This window comes from Grammomys surdaster, unplaced genomic scaffold, assembly GCF_004785775.1.
Source record: "Grammomys surdaster isolate TR1022 unplaced genomic scaffold, NIH_TR_1.0 345, whole genome shotgun sequence".
NCBI lineage: Eukaryota > Metazoa > Chordata > Mammalia > Rodentia > Muridae > Grammomys > Grammomys surdaster.
Genome location: NW_021604764.1, coordinates 155,241 through 173,197, shown reverse-complemented (window position 1 = coordinate 173,197; position 17,957 = coordinate 155,241). Strand labels below are relative to the sequence as shown.

The 17,957-nt window shown below is 40.2% G+C and overlaps 1 protein-coding gene across 5 annotated transcripts in view; it reads left to right on the top strand.

Moving 5' to 3' along the window:
- The window catches only part of Hepacam2 (HEPACAM family member 2), a 40,231-nt gene that overhangs the window by 7,940 nt on the left and 14,334 nt on the right, over positions 1–17,957 (top strand). For 3 of the 5 annotated variants that reach the window (XM_028779183.1, XM_028779178.1, XM_028779179.1), the window contains exons 2-4: positions 2,438–2,791; positions 6,636–6,920; positions 14,378–14,674. In XM_028779183.1, the coding sequence (XP_028635016.1) occupies positions 2,587–2,791; positions 6,636–6,920; positions 14,378–14,674 (787 nt within the window). In that variant the 5' untranslated portion in view covers positions 2,438–2,586. The remainder of the gene's footprint in view (positions 1–2,437; positions 2,792–6,635; positions 6,921–14,377; positions 14,675–17,957) is intronic. The other 2 variants (XM_028779181.1, XM_028779182.1) reach the window with 1 other exon arrangement.

Below are 17,957 nucleotides of genomic sequence, written 5' to 3'. Positions count from 1 at the left end.
GAGAGAGAGAGAGAGAGAGAGAGAGAGAGAGAGAGAGAGAGAGAGAGCGCGAGCAAGCTTACTGTTGGTAGAACTTGATTCCTCACGGGATAGGGGTAACATGCTTGAACTTCTCCCTGGAAATCACCATGAAAGGTAGACAGACCTTTGTGCCTTCTCCTTCTTTGTTCCAGCTGCCTCCCATATAAAACCCCCACTTTTCCTGGAAACAGTGGAAAGAGAAAGCAGTTGAATAGGATGACCATTTGATGTGCATAGGAAAACTGGCATGAAAGACCCTTTGGGTTGGTCTGATTACCCTCTTCTCTCAGCTTTGTTCCACCTGTGGCTGTCACTCTCTGCTCCATCACTTCCTTTTCTGACGGAGTCTTCAGTGTTACAAACTTAATTCCCTAGTCTACAGTCCAGCCCAGCCCCCACCCCTCTTTTCTCATGTCCTTTACAAGGTTACTCAAAGCATCTATGCTTACCATTTTAACATGCTGGGCCATTCTTTTTTAAAAATCATTTTAAAAATAATTGTTTGTGTGTGTGTGTGTGTGTGTGTCTGTGTTTGTGTGCCTGCCTCTCTCTCTCTCTCTCTCTGTGTATGTCTGGTGTGTGTGGTGTGTGTGTGAGTGTGTGTGTGTGTGCTACCTACAGTGTGAGAGTGAGTCGTGAGAGTGAGTCAGAGAACACCATGAAGTAGGAGTTAGTTCTCTGTTCCATGTGAGTGCTGGGGATTGAAGTCAGGTTGTGAGGCTCGGAGGCCAGTGAGGCTCGGAGGCCAGGCACCTCTGCTCATTAGTTTATCTCACTGGTTCTGTGCCATTGTGTTTTCCCTTGGTGTTCAAAATAGTCTACATTTAAATTCCACACATTATCCTATTATTCCAAATGTTCCTCTGATGGTGATTTCATATCAACACCACCCACTTATAAAAAGAAACGAAGAGTATCCTGAAAGGATTGTTTTCATTGCAAATGGTAATATACTATCTTATGACATCTACAGGACCCAGAGCTAATAAGCAGCACGTAAGCATAAGATACAGCCATAGCAGTGAGTTCATGGGTCCAAACAACACGGGCACTAAGACTGAACATGAGGAAGCGCTCCAGGCCTCACTTCTCTCCAGGTCTCTAGTTGTATCCTAAACCAACGTTAGTGTGTTTAATAATGAGAGCATGATCACTATATCCATACAGCGTTGCCTTTTGGGTGTCTAATGAGCACCTCAAGATGAATACACCCTAAATTGACTTTTGATTTCCTCACACCACAACCAAAACAGGTCGGTCTCTGTCTCTGCCCCAAGATTTAGTTCCTCAATTCAGATCTAGAATTCCAGATGACTTCAGTCAAGAACATGAAGGGAGTCTTTATTCCCCATTGTAAGTGTGTATCGTGGCCTGCAGTGCAGTAGCCGATGTGTTAGGTAGCACCAGGCTTTGCTCACATGGCTCAGCACACCCCTCCCCCATCTCTTCCACCATGGCTCGGCACACCCCTCTCCCATCTCTTACACTCTGGCTCAGCACACCCCCATCTCTTGCACCCTGGCTCAGCACACCCCCATCTCTTGCCAGCTTTGTTGTGGTCACTCCCTAAGACACCTCAGTGTTCCTGCTTTTCTCTTTGTTAAGTCTATTCTCCTCCTAGCTAGTGTGAGACAGATAAATCATTAGAACAGTCGTGGCCCTCCTCTGATAGCAAACTCCGGTTCCATTTTCATTGTACATAGAGTAAAACTGTCCAAGATTCCTGTGGATTTAAAGTCCTCCCCCGTGTGTCCTGGCTATCAATAGCTTCCTGTAGCTCTGTGCCTCTCCTCACCTACTCTGTCACATTTGATCCACCCCTTGCTGTCCCTCAAACACCAATCAGAGTCCTTTGTGGACAAGGGCTGTCTGGTTTTAACTGAGTATATAGTTTCCTCTCACTTTTACTAGGTTACTTGTAATTAGTATGACTTTGACTACAGAAGAGGTAACTTCCAAAATTGGAATATTAAGCTATTTCAGAAGGCTTTGCAGAAATTTCTTACAAAGAAGTAATCCGTTAATATTTCAGGAACTGCATAGTTTCGCCAGGATATGACATTGACATGGTCTAAGTTCAAATGTGTTTAATGGTTCTGCTGGACTTTTGAGCTCATAATATTTCTCAGTTCTTCTTTTTCTGTTACTCTGTAATGATAGTAGACAATCATTTCTGCTTCTCCTTTTTGCCTTGCCTTTAGAGAAGTCATGCATAGTCAGTGGGTGGAGTCTTTCAAATGCAGAAGGTTTCAGAGACAAATATTTACCTCTACCTGTAACTGGCACTAGAATAAGTCAGTACTTAGAATCCTTCTTCTCTGAAAGGGATTACCATCTGACTGAGTTCTCTCTGCAACTGAACCTTTGTATTAGGAGATGTGGCTCGGGGCACTCACAGTTTTCTTTCCTGTTGTAGCAGGTTCTTGTCTGGGACTGAAGGTGACCGTGCCGTCACACACTGTCCATGGCATCAGGGGACAGGCCCTCTACCTCCCAGTGCACTATGACTACCACACTCCAGCATCTGACATCCAGATCATATGGCTGTTTGAAAGATCCCACACAATGCCCAAATACTTGCTAGGTTCAGTAAATAAGTCTGTGGTTCCCGACTTGGAATACCAGCACAAGTTCACCATGATGCCACCCAACGCGTCTCTGCTCATCAATCCGCTGCAGTTCACGGATGAGGGTAATTACATTGTGAAGGTCAACATCCAGGGAAATGGAACTCTATCCGCAAGCCAGAAGATACAAGTCACTGTTGATGGTGAGTCTTCTGTGACAGTGTATAGGAGGCTAGGTCGGAAGGCTCAGGGTACCTAGCTTCCAGAGCTTTCAGGTCCTGGCTCTTGCAACTGTGAGTGAATTAATTAATTCTCAAAGCCTCCATAATGTCATTACCTGCCTGGTACGGCTTTCTGACATCTAATTACATATGTGTATAAGGAAGGTGCCCAGTCTATAGCATCATATCTTCATGCATTAAGTAAAACACTGTTTTCTTACAACCTATATAAAGTTGCAAAAGAGTAAGATGAGGACATTTTTATTTTCTCACTTGTAGGCTATATCTTAGGAGGAAGGACTCTATTTTTAATCACGTGAAGATTTGTATTTGGTACAATATTTAAGGGAAGATGAGCCAAGGACTTTATGTAAGGATAAAAGAAGTTTGTGGAATGTTCTCTGAGGGCAAAAGGAGTGAGCTAACTTCCAGGAACTTGTTTTTTTCTTACTAAGATTTATAAGTGGCACACCTTGTATATACTATGCACTTCTTATTTTTCTGTGTATTATTTGTCAATATATTTATTTTAGTAAATATTATATTGATTCTATTACTTCCTCAGGCCAAGGCTTTGCATACATCACTGACCATTCATTCTGCCTTCACATTCTGCTGGAAAACCTCATTGGCTGACCTTAGAAATAGACTCCAGCTGCTCTCACCTGCCCTTTACCACGGTCTTGCTCGCACCTCTAACTGTATCTAAACTGCTATCATAACTTCCTCTCTAGTCTCTCTGCTCCTGCATCCTCCAGCAAACAGCTTCTTATCTCACTCAAAATGGGAGTCGAAATGCTAACAATAACATTCAAAGGCCCAGCATACCCAGAACCTATCTGACCCACTCTTGGTCTCTGTCCACTATATTCTGCCTGGGCCACACTGGCCCCTTGCTTTCCTTGAACAGGACAAATGCACTCATAACTCAGGGCCTTTGTTCTCACTCTTTACTCTATCTGGACAAATATCCCAATTATCATTTCCTTTATTTCTTTTAGGCATCATCTCAATTGTCATGTCTGTGAAGTCTTCCCTGGACACTCTATAGTGCATACAAAAATATCACCTGAGTCTCTCTCTCTCTCTCTCTCTCTCTCTCTCTCTCTCTCTCTCTCTCTCTCTCACACACACACACACACACACACACACACACTATTCACTGTCTTCAATTCTGCTTTTCTCTTTGTTCACTGAACTTGCCGTCTCCTGCTAATAGTATCTCTATTTAATTTTTTTTTCTCTCTCTCTTCCATGACTAGAACATGAGGTCTCTGGGAGGAGAGACATTATCTGTGTTCTTGCTTCTTTCTTCTCCATGTCAGAACTGTGCTGACCATAGCAGACTCAGTAACCCCCCCCCCCTGGAGTAAGGAGGCAGGTGAGAGACAGAAGAGGCTGCACAGGACTAAGACAGCAGCTCAAGAGCCAATGCCTGCAAAACAATTGTGGGGAAAGTGAAGAAATACATAACAGGAATTTTCATAAAGTTCTCCTGCAACAAATTTATTTTACAATTTATAAAAGAACAGCCCTTACATGTGTATTATAATTTTAGATTTGTTTAGGGAAATGAATCCCCCACCCCAAATGTAGTAAAAGATTTAAAGATTTAAGCAAAAACCTCAAAAAGGAAATGTCAAGTCTTGGTTACATTGTTTCAGGCAAGCATATGGATGACTAGTCCCATGATTGGCTTTCCTCTTACAAGACCTTGTTGCCTAGTTATCTCAGACCATATACATTCCCACACGGAGATGCCTGGGATGTGTTCCTGATATGACCAGTACACACCATTCACTTTGCTTTTTTCAAACATAATAACATACACATGTTGCTATTGCAAACCCTTTGCTCTTGCCAGAGAAGACAAAGGATTGAATTAAATGAACAAACCAAGAGATGCCATCCACCTCGAAAATGCCAGATGTCCTCAAGTTACTCAGCTCCCCTCCAAGGCACATTCAACCTCATTCTTCCGTATCTTTCATTTGTTTCTAACGTCCCTGGGCTGGAGAGTTAGGTTTGTTCATGCCCTGGTGCAGTTCCTGTTGTTAGAAAATGTAATTATAGCACAGGATAAATTTGCCTGTGAAGAAGCATCTTATTCAACTGGCTGCTTGATGGGAAATCAAAGGTTAAAGTAGTGGATCCAATCATAGATTGCCTGTGTGTTACCTTAGCCTCCCTATGCTCTGTAAGCTTACATAGATGGAGACTATCAAATATCTCTAGCTACAGAACACAGGAAAAGAACACTGGCAGGTGAAAAGGCCTCTTCTTCTTTGTCCATGAAGAATGTATAACTCTGAACAAGTAACTATTTTCCTAGGTCTTTTACCTACTTGTTTATTTATGTGTGTGTGTGTGTGTGTGTGTGTGTGTGTATGTGTGTGTGTGTGTATGTGCATGTGTGTGTATGTATGTGTGTATGTATGTATTATGTAAAGTGTGTGTGTGTGTGTGTGTGTGTGTGTGTGTGTGTGTGTGTGTGTGTTCCTGCACAGACAGCAGAGCACATGCAGCAGTCAGAAGACAACTTGCAGGATTTGTTTCACTTTTTCCACCATGTGGGATCTGGAAATCAAACTCGGACTTAACAGCAGGTGCCTTCACCACTGAGCCATCTCACTGGCCCAGAAGACACTATTTTCTCAGAGTAAAGAATTCTGAGGATTGATAGTGAATGCATACTTAATTACCTCTCTCTCTCTCTCTCTCTCTCTCTCTCTCTCTCTCTCTCTCTCTCTCTCTCGGCTTTTTGAGACAAGGTACTTTTTGTTGTTTGTTTTGCACTGTGTGTGTGTGTGTGTGTGTGTGTGTGTGTGTGTAGCCCTGGCTGTCCTAGAATTAGCTTTGTAGATCAGGCTGATCTCAAACTCACAGGGATCCACCTGTGCTGGGATTAAAGCGTGAGCATGTGCGACCACTGCCCAGCTGTAATCACCAATCTCATCCATGTACCCAGAGCTAAAAGTCAGTGAAGAAATGCTTGTGTTCTTTTTTATTTATCCATTTGCCTACTGCATGCCACATTAATAAAATCAAGCTAGTTTCTCATTTCTTGACTTTCTAATGGGAATTTGTATTGGATTTGTCCTTTATATTTCACTTTAAAAAAAAAAAACTCCCAAAATATCACATCTTGCTGTCAAATAGATTCAAGTGTTGACCGAAATGTAGACTTCGGTTTGTCAAAGAAATTGTATACTAGCCACTCGCCAAAAGTGTCGCTATACATTTTCAAAAGTATACTGTACATAAACTATATAATTTAATTTTTAGAGGGTGAATGAAAATTTGAATTGTCACATCTCTTCTTGCTTACTGGTTTTGGTATATGTTACAAGTCGAGAAAGGGAAATGGCTGTATTTGTTTTGCCTGTGAGTGTAGCTTCATGGTAGATAAGCACTTGCCTAATGTGCATGAGATCTTAGGTTCAGAGAGAGAGGAAGAGAAAGATGGGGAGAGCTTTGATGTTAGAGAAAGTATGATGAATAGAAAAGTGGGATTCTGGGATTTCAACCACTAACTACATTACGTAAAAAAGTACATTATATAAAATGTACGTTAAATGGCAATACTTGAAGAAAAAGTTCTAGAATTTGGTTAGCCCTCATGAATAAATATATTTCATATTTTACCATTTTAAAATTTCTGTGACTTTTTCATAGCCTCTTTAACGGTTACCCAAACCATCTACATTTATAAAATATTAAAATGTTGGAATCACTTCCCCAGGACTCAATATTGGCAAAGCTTCTCAGAGTTTTACTATAGCTCTATAGATGGAAAAAATAATTTCTATGTCTCTTGATATTGCAGATCCTGTCATAAAGCCAACGGTTCAGTCCCATCCTGCTTCTGGAGCTGTGGAGTACGTGGGCAACATTACCTTTTCCTGCCGAGTAGAAGGAGGTACCAGGCTGGTTTACCAGTGGCGAAAAAATGGGAAGCCCATTTGCATCAACTCCAGCCACTCCTTTTCTCCCCAAAACAACACCCTTTGGATTGTTCCAGTGACAAAGGAGGACATTGGAAACTACACCTGCCTCGTGTCAAATCCTGTCAGCAAGGTGGAAAGCGACATCATTGTGCCCACCATATACTGTAAGTAACTTGTTTTCATTTTCCCTTATGTCCGTGTTGATGGAAAGTTCTCACAGGCATAGGCATAGAACTTGCTATACTCATATTACCTAGGCCAGTGGTTTGCAACCTATGGGTTGCAACATGACCCTTCCTAAGACCATTGGAAAACACAGGTATTTACACTGTGATCCCAACAGTAGTGAAGTCACAGTTATGAAGTAGTAATGAAGATAATTTTATGATTGGGATTCACAACATAAGGAACTCTATTAAAGGGTCACTGCATTAGGAAGGTTGAGAACCACTGACCTAGGCATTGTTTGGTCAAGAAATATATCTACTCACACAACCTTAATGGTTGAAAGTCATGACACAACCCTATTTTTTGAAATCAAATTGGAACATTAATTGGTGGGCATTCAAAGTGAAATTTGTGATTCTGACCGTTGTGTGATCTCATGTGTAGTGGAATTCTTAATCCGGAGAATCCAGTACCACACAGAGGTGCTGAGTCATCCGTTTCCCAGAAAGAAGTGAAAGTAACAAGGACCCTGGAGTAGGATGTGCTCTTCACAGACTGTGTGAAAAAGGAGCACTCCTGGGTTATGTGTGGGAATATGCCCCGAAGAACAGATCTTCCCCGTATTCTCTCTACCACTTCTACACTTGATCTTAGCAAAAGGCCATGAAGTGATTTTCCCTGCCATTTCTGAGTGAAGGGTCAGGAAGCATCCCAGCCAGAGCAATCTTAAGTGTCTCCCCACAGATCGTAGTTAATTTCTGAATTCTTGTTCTCTTCAGTTGCTTTCATTGTTGACATCGACTCTCGTGAATTTATAAAATTTATCACACTCTTCAGTTGGTATCATGATTGAATCAATCTCCAAGCAAGCCCTGCACTTTTTCGTATTCTAGTATTTTCTGGTCACTCCAGAGCCATGACAGTACCTCTAATATGTTTAGGTTTATTTATGTATTTATGTATTTATTTAGGGTGCACATGTACTTGGTGTGTGTGTGTGCATGTGTGTGTGTGCATGTGTGTGCGTGCATGTGTGTGTGTGTGTGTGTGTGTTTGGGGTATGTATTATGCCACAGTGTGCCTTTGGAAGCCAGAGGACAACTTTCAAGAGTCAGTTTTCTGTTTCTACCATGGAGGTCCTGGAGGATGAAAATAAAATCGTCAGGCTTGAAAGACAACAGCTTGCCCACTGAATCATCTCATGTACCCTCTAATATGCTTACTATAGTATACAAAGTTTAAAGTAACATGGTGTTTGTCCTCGCCTTACAACAGTGACATTTGGAGACTGGATGACTGTGCTGTGGGACTGTCCTGGAAAACTTTGGGTATTCGGAGGCTTCCCTGTCCTCCAGCAGTGCATACCAGCAGTAACTGACACAGACCCTGCTTTCTTAGAAGAGAGAGGACATGCATAACAAAATGTATGGAGTAAAATGTCATGGCTATCATAGAGACATGCAGCATGAAGAATACCAGAGAGGAGTAAGAACTGTGGAGTCATAGGCCAGGGTTCAAGTCCTGGGCTAGCAAGTTTGTCTCTTTGTGCATCAGTGTCCTCATGATGATCTTGGAAACCTACTTCATGGAGTCACTGTGGGGACTGAACTGTCACTGTATGTAAAGTGATGGTATACTTGACTGGCCCATAGTCAGCGCTAGAGAATAGTTTGCCAATATTTTATTATAATGGTATCATCCCACATGAATCCAAAGTCTGGTAATGTTGCTTCTTACTAAAGAAAACACTCTTGTCATAAATTAATATTTGGGTGGATGAGTATGGGTGAGCAAGTGGACAGGTCAGGAAAACCATCCCAAGCACAGAACACAGCAAGAGTATAGACACAAAGAGGAAGTAAAAGTATGTTTTCAGGAACTGAAGTAAAACGTCATTTACATTATAGGTTGCTTTGTTTGCTTGTTCGCTTGTTTCAGAGACATAGTCACATTCTATATCCCAAGCTGGCCTGGTACTTCATAGAAAATCCAGACTCCAGTGTCGCGCAACCTCCTGGGTTAGTCTCCCATGTACTAAGATTTCAGACATGATCCACAGCACCTGATTTGTATTTAATCGTGGCAAATTACTTTTATAGCTGAATTCATAACTATATTTTTTAAACAATCTTTTCAGATGCTACTGTGAGAATGAGAATGTTCTGTCTGCCTTTGAAGCAAAGGTGACAACCAACTGACAGGAAAAGGATAAGCTCTGGCTGTACTGTACAACTGGTGTTGATTTGTAATGAAGATTCAGAAATGGGGCAGCCCATTTATGTGTGTGTGTGTGTGTGTGTGTGTGTGTGTGTATGTGTGTGTTTGTGTGTGTGTGTGTGTGTTCCTAAAAAAGTTATTATGACATGAAGGAAAACTTCAGCTCAGATACAAGTAGCACAAACCTAAGTATGTGAATTATGTAAACACAGTGAAAAGAATATATGAACAGACACTCTGAGTCAAAAGAAAGCCATGCCGCCAGGACTTTCTTGGTATGGCAGTGGGCTACCATATGACCTGGAAACACAGCCTAAACTCGTTAGTAGTTTTTCTTGCAATCACGACTTCAGCCTTGTTTTATCACCTGCTTCTGTTTTGCTTGATTTTCTTAGTTTTGGGTAACAAGGTTTAAATAGTGTGCATAAAGGTTTGTCGCTGGTCTTCTGTTGATGTGGCATCAAGGTGTCTGCAGTAGTCTCTTTCCGTGTGCAGTGGGAATATTTTGCTTGTCTGAAGCTATTCGGTAGCACTCCATTTCTGTGTAATTACTCTCCTTTTTTCCCAATATTATCTCCTACTGAAAGACCCATCTGTCCTGGCCTGTCCCCATCTCCTCTGTGCAAAGACAGCATCTTTTACATGTCTGCCTCCGATCCTCACTGAGTTAGATCTTCCTAAACTCTTCTCTACTCATAAGGACCAGTACAACAAACTTTCCTAGGAACTCCACATTTCTTAAGCACCTTTAATCTTATAGGGCAACACTTGACACAGTTAGAACCCAGCTTAACATAACTAAAATGGAAGAGATTATTTTGTTCATATCATGCTTCAGATGATACGTCTCCATGGCTCGGTGGTCAGGCAAAATCAAGAAGAGTGACTGTCATATTTTAATATTCTCCCCTATATATCCATATCAATGATTTAAAAATCCACCATGAATAATCTAGTTTGTTGTCATTGTTTCCATGACATTATCTTCATGCAAATTATCTTTTATTGTTAGAAATATTATAACAAAAATCTGTCAAGATCGGTTATATATTCATTGGGTTATGATATCATAATCCGGTATTAGACTTGAAAGCATACAATGCCCAGTTAAAAACTCAGCAAAGGCTACTTATGGTTTCCAAAATGTAAATGCCTGCTAGCTCCAACTGTAACTAATAACCCAATAACCACTACATCTTGAGTGAAAGACATGGCATGGCTGCAGGGACTTCTCTAAGCGATAAAAGCGAAAGGGAAAACAGGTCATTTACAGTAAATACTTCCCATCTGCTCCTTCGCAGGGTGGCAAGCAGCATCTGATGGAAACTTAGGTACAGTTCCCACCCAGTCATAAATTGTTAAAGAGAACAGATGATATGTGATTTTACAAGTCATTTAGTAAACAGCCATCCCTGAGGGCAGAGTTCATTTTCATCGAGAGCGTTCTGCCAAAGGCTAGACGGTGAACCATACTCCAAAGCCAAATGGGATTATCCATCTACTTTTATCTGTACCAGAGGTGACTCTAGTTGAGCCACTCCAAATGTCTCCTGCAGGGCTGCCCATTCACTTGAATTATGTGCTCTACTCAACCTTAAAATGGAAGAATGTTATGTCTGAAGTGCTAACCGGTATAGAGAAAATAACATCATAGTCCAATCAGAAAGAAAAAGTATACGGATTAAGCACAGTGTAAGATGAAGTTGTGTACCTGTGTGCATTTATGTGTGTAAGAGGAAGAAACCGAGACAGAGACACAGACATAGACCCAGAGAGAGGGGCTGAGGGAGCAACAGGAGAAGTAGGAAATAAAGGAGGTGGAAGAGAAGACTGGAAAACAGGGAGATGCAATGAGAGAAAGACATGATTATACAGATGTTGGGTCTCTAGGAAAATTACAGCTAACTTTTCATTTCTGGGCTTCTCTAGTTTGTAATATTTTTGCAGGCAACATGCGTTTTTTAAAATAATCTGATAGAGTATAAATTTTAAAAAAATCTTACCAGAAATAACTCAACTGCCTCAAAGTGTTAGTGTCCAGGATCTGAAAGAAATGCTTGACAGGGAGGCTGCACAGAGCAATGTGAGAGTAACTCTGGGGAGTCAGACACGGCATACATAAGACAGAGAGAAGAGACAATGCCAGCCATGAACGCCCACAGACAGTTAGTAGCAAAGTCGACAGACCTGTGAGGAGAGAAGAAAGCGGCACAATCAGACTCTTCTTTCAACATATGTTTTATTTAAAACTAGTTATATTATTACATTATTGACCTTACTCACCAAGCTCTAAATTAGGACTTCCTCTATTGAGTCAACCTACTCTCCAAGAGGAGGGAAATGGGAATATTCAAGTACATTGTAAGATCTATGATGGCTCCAAAGGGGAGTTAAGAAGAACATCAGCACACTCTGAAAAAGTCATTTATATGTGACCATAGCCATTTATGTGTGAGATCCATTGTACAGCAATTTGTTTTTGTAGATGTGCTTTGTAACCCTGAAGTCCAGTGGGAAGATGGGGACCTAGACTGAAAGACTCAAATTTTGTGATCACTTTCCTGTTCTTTTTCAAATCTGTGTTGCCCTGCTCTAAATGCCTCTGGAGTTTTAGGTTGTGCACATAAATTTAGATCTTCTGTGGTTCCAAGTCACACATCACATTTTTCATGCAGTCCTTGTATGTGACGCAGTCAGTGCCCCGTGGCTTGCTGTGTGGTATCTCATCCGTGCTGGCAACCTGAAGGAAAAAGGCCCTTCTGCAGCACAGAGCAAAAGCAAGTCTCAGGAGCCATTTTTCCCCCAGCACCCCAATTTGTCCACAGTACCTAGAACAGTATTGTATACAAGTACACCTCAATCCTGATTTTTTCTCTGAGTCAATAAAAGCAACTTTTCATCCCTGGTATACTGCTCACTCCTCATCAGAGCTCAGAAAAAGAGGCCAAGCTTCACTGTCTGGAGCTCCTTGTCATAGCGGCTTCTGAGACTGCATCCTAGCCTGAAACGAGATTTCAGTGTCACAAGCCCTAGGTCACTCACAGAAAGGGCACCTCGGCTTCCTCGTTGTCATCATCTACCTCCAGCTTCTGGTTGCTTTAAGTGTAAAGAGACAGCCAGCATGCCACATCTATACATTTTATGTCAGCAGATCCAGACAAAGTCAAATGGGAAATATTAAAAAACTTGTACATGTACTGAACATACATGTTTTTTCATACCATCATCTCCCAGAGAATGAAGCATAAAAATACATTGCATTTGATATAATAAGTAATCCCATGAATGTTTAAAATTTACAGGGGCGCTTATGTAAATAATATACAAATACTGCACGATTTTCTGTAGGGGACTTGTGCATCTACAGATTTGCTTATCTTGAGTGGGTCCTGGACCCATTGCTCAGGACACCAAGGACTGACTCAGCTGCTTCCAGGCTTTCTTTCTGATAGAAGGTTCACTCCTGTAAACAGTAATGTAATGCTGTGGCAATGCTTCACATTCATCCTTGTTCTTAGAAAGAAAGCATGTTCTATAATTAAATGTAATATAAAGTGATGTCTCCAGTTTCTGTGATGGAACTCGTCTTCACACTGGCAGACACACCAGGAGATGATGATATCGTGGAGGGTTACTCTGGGGATAAACAGAAAGAATTTTGTAACAAAGAATTCTGTCATAGTTTCAAATAATTCCGTCATAATTTCAAATGCATAAATAATTTTGGCAGTCAGCTACCCTATATTTTTTATTAAAAGATGAAGAGGTCCAAAAAGTTTAAATAACTTCTAAAGAATAATTCACGATTGACAAAAATGTGTTACCCTAAATTTTAGTTCCTTTATCACATGGTTACACATTTAGAAAGTTATTTACAACTTTTAAAAACAAAATGAAAGCACTGAGTGTTTTATCCTGTTTGTAAATTCCTTGACAATGCAAATTGTTTGTCTTTCATGCACTAAATATATTATAATATTTATAATTACATTATACCCACTTTCTCTTACATACCTCCAACCTATCCCATGCACCTTCTGATCTCTATCGAATTCATGGCCCTTTTTTTTTTAAATTGTTGTCACAAATATACATATGCATTCCTAAATATACAAAACAACTTATTTTATACTTATAATCTCTCAAAAATTTGTTGATTAAATGGTTGTTTGACTAATTACATAATTATGTAATGAGATAATAATTTATCATAAATATAATACTGTTAGCCAACGATATTCTGAGATAGAAAATTATGTAACATAAACCTTGTCACTTTACATGTCTCTGTCTCTATACAGCTGTCTAATCACTATGTAGCTATATGACTATAGGAAAATAAATTTTAAGATATTATAATGAGAATAATGACACCTGTCTCATGAGTTGCTTTCAAGATCAAATGTAGGCTATATGTCTGGTTACATAGACTCCCTTCCCATGACAAGTGTCTAATAAATGAAAAGTGAATTAGTCGTGCCCAAATGAGTTAAACTAGAGGAGAAATGTTGTATCTGGGAAATATTTTTAATATTTTTCTTATTCTTTACAAGAAGCCATAGGGATTGCCTTGGGTGTGGAAATGTGGAAAATGGTCAAATAACCATAGTCAAATAGCTTTTTGATTTTTCAGTGGATATCTGTTAATGATGTGTGTGTGTGTGTGTGTGTATTCCAAAAGGAATCTGAAGCTTATAAGGACTTTTTAATCTGTTAAAATATGAAACACCTTTATACCTATTTGCACAAATCTCTGTTCCTTATGAAAGGCTCTTCAGTAAATATTTACATTGACCTGACTTTGAGAAGAAAAACAGGCACTTCTCAAAGTATGGTTGTTAAGAAGAAAATAGTACGTATATGTTGTAAAACTATTTTTAAGTGTAATTTTTATTCCAGAAAGACTGAAGTTGCCTAGCAACAGTGTGTATTCATCAGCAGGACACTGAAAAGCTTAGCCCCACGTTGACGATGCAGTGCCTGTAAATCTGCAAACTAAGTTTTAGGCTCTAACTATTACAAATATGTTCAATCAAGTAATTCCCACTTTGGGGGAATCTCATCACTAATTGGGGGCTTTAAATAAGGACTTATTTGCTCAGATCTACATGAAGACTTTTAAGGAAAGTAAGCTGAGACCAAGCTCTTTAAACCCTGAAACTGTGTTGTGACTGAGTGACACACGCCCACCATCTTTGTTTGTTTGTTTGTTTATTTGTTTGTTTGTTTAATACAGATGGACCGTATGGACTTCAGGTTAATTCTGATAAGGGGCTGAAAGTGGGAGAAGTATTCACTGTTGACCTGGGAGAAGCTGTCCTCTTTGACTGTTCTGCTGATTCTTATCCCCCCAACACCTACTCCTGGATCCGAAGATCTGACAATACGACACACGTCATTAAGCATGGGCCTCGTTTAGAAGTTGCATCTGAGAAAGTGGCCCAGAAGACAGCTGACTACGTGTGCTGTGCTTACAACAACATCACAGGAAAACGAGATGAAACTCACTTCACTGTCATCATCACTTCTGTGGGTAAGTGTGCAAGAGGACAAGGCGCACTAACCTCCACTGCCCAAATGCCTGTGGATGAGAGAACATAATTGCGCTGTTCAAATGGTCTTTTTTCATGGTTAAGTAAGCCATGGGTTTTGAGGCTCAAAGAATGAAAGCTCAAAACAAAATGGAGAGAAATTCAAATGCTGACTGTGGGGAGCCATGAAGAAAGAGTCAGTAAATTACTTCTAATCTGGGGTATTGCTTTCCTGATTTTTCAAGCAGGAGTATAGAAAGAACTAGGCTGATCGCTTAAGGGTTTACATGTACTGTTAGGTTAGGTTAGGAGAATGAACATGCATGAGTTGATCTTCTCCATTTTCCCACTCGCCCCTTGGTCTTCCCTGTTTTCCCTTCCTTTTTCACCCAGCATACTTGAAATGGACAGGAGTATGTATCAGGACCCATATCAGCTTGGAAGCAAGTTTTCATACGTCTATAGAATTCTTCATCCTCTAGAAGTTGCATCTTTAGAAATGCCATGGCCCAAAAGCTTAAGAATGGCAGTTTGTTGGGAACACATAGCAGACTCTTGCCCTATGAGCTTCTGTGAGGATCATGGTTCTGATCCCTGGTGTGATTCCCTGTTCACTATTCCTCCCTCCCATAGAATCATGGCTATCCTACTTCCTTATCTTCCAAGCTCCACGGCTATACACACAGCCTCCTCCTAGATGTTCCTGTCAGAAGTTGTAAAAGCGAAAGATAGGTTAAGTGACCAGACCCAAGCCATTTTCCCTCTTCCCCCAGAGCCATTCTATCTGCATTCCCATGTTCTTTAAGCGAGTCTCCCCATTCTCTACCACCCTAGCAAAAAGCTACCTCCTCAAACTCTTCCCTGTTACACCCTGTGCCACACTCAGCCACTAAGTTCTGTCCATTCTACACGTCCAGCTCCCAAATCTCCTTTCTTCTGCTTTCTTTTTGTTTTCCTTTTTATCCCCTTTCCTCCTTTTCCTCCTTCACTTTTTCTTTTAAAAATCTTCTGTTATTATTTCTTCTATTACTATCAGTAACTTTGTGTACAGAAAAAAGACAAACAGAATCCAACTTGAGGAAAAAAATGCAGTTTGAAAAGGAAACAATGATTTAGATGATGTATTGGTAAAGGAACAAGTGTGCAGAACATCGCAACCATGAATCCACTGGAGCCTTCTGTTCCGTATCGTTATGCTTGGTGCCTAGAAGAGGACATATAACATAAAGAAGCTCAGTACATTGTGTTCAATAAAGGAAGCAAGAATCAAATACCTGTCTACCTGTTTACATAGGAATTTTTAATTCTTAGACTAAAACTTGCCATTTACTGTTATTTAGCTACTTGCATTAAAATCACCTAGACAGTTTGCTTTTTAAAAATGCAGCTTCTCACTGTAGAGATGGCTTAGCACTTAAGAGCACTGTCTGCTCTTCTAAAGGACCCATGTTCAATTCCCAGTGCCCATATGGCAGCTCACAACTGTCTGTAACTCCTGATCCAAGGGACCTGACATGCTCACACAGATACTCATGCAGGCAAAAACCAATGCACATAAAATAAAAAGAAAGAAGAGAAAAGAAAGGAAAGCTGGGTGGTCATGGTACACACCTTTAATCCCAACATTTGGGAGGCAGATCTCGTGAGTTCTAGGCCAGCCTGATATACAGAGCAAGTTCTGGGACAGCCAGGGCTACACAGAGAAACCCTGCCTCGACCCCACCCCCAAGGTGGTTTCTCAAGTGGCTGAGGCAGGATGAATCCTCTGTCAATTTCAAGGCCAACATAGAGCACATAGCATGATCTTGTCTAAAAATAAACAGATAAACAAATTGCTTGTTAAGACATTTAAAGTCAAATAATACTTAATACAAGTATGACAACTATTTGTATAAGATTTTTCCCTCCAATTAATTTTTAATTCATTAAATAGGTCTTAGAGAATCACAAAGAGTTACCAAAGTGTACAAAGCCTATAGGTTAATGAAGAAATTTGTGTTCTCTTAGAATTCTTTGAGATTTAAGGTAACTGTATTTGTAAAACCAAGTATATCAGGATTCATAAACTCTCTTGATGAACATTTTTATGAGGATGATACTACTTCCTGGAGCATTGTTGTTTAGTAAAACTTAGTACAAGGAAGAAGCTGTCAATATCATCACTTTCCAACATGGTGGCCACTAACTTGACTTAGATTTTCAGTAATCTAAACATGGCTATGCAACTGAGAACTAAGGTTTTACTTTTATTTTACCTTTATTCATTTGGATTTAAATTATACATAACTACATCTTTTTTAGTGCCCAGTGTATTAGAGAATAAAGCTATAAAAGTCTTAGCTAAATTGTGCTGTCATTGGGATAATAAAAGGTAATATATTTTCCTTGTAGACCCTCCGAAGAATGTGTGTTAAAAAATTAAAATTAGCACTCATCAATCCATTGCATGGCTCCCATTATGGGCCAAATGAGGGATAGGCACTGAATATCAAACAACCCCTGATAAGAAACCCTGCATGAAATATACATACAACTAAAAAATATATTTTGTTTTATAATTTACTTCATTGTTATAGGCTCAATAAGCTTTTAACCACGTGGCTGAAAGATAGTCTAATATCTTTCAGCCACAAGATAGATGTTCCTGCCTGTGTGCATGCATGTGCGCGTGTGTGCACGAGCATGTGTGTTTACCAAAGTGTCTTTGTTTGGTGGCAATCTTGGTAGCATCTTAGATTTGTTGTTTACGGTCTTTATGTTCATTGCAAGTGAAAGTGTAGATACAATATGTAGTAATATATCATAGTTGAGATTTCCCCACTTCTAACATTTCCTACACTAATACTCGCCAGCAAGCTTTCATAATATCCGAAGCCCCAGTACCTGACTAAGACATTATTCCAAAGACAGCTAAAGTCTTCATCTCAGATAATTGTCTTTAGCAAAGTCTCAAAACCTGTTTGACCTGTCCAGAGGCTGGCATTTGTTATTGTTGTAAATAAGGAGAACAGGTGCTCAGTTTCCAGAGTGATCCAGGGTTGTCAATATTAGTGGCCTCACTGTGGTTTTACAGAGCTGTTTTCCAGCCCTCAGTCTTCACAGAGCCTTGACTCCAGCAACAGTAAAAAGAGGGAGAAAATCAGTGTGCCAATGTGGTATATTGTGTTTAATGTTTCTGTTTCAAAATGAATAAATTTCTTCAACACAGATTAAACATACACAAACTGACACATGACCATTGCTTATAAGGTCAGCTGAACACTTATGGAAAATTCACTCTGACAA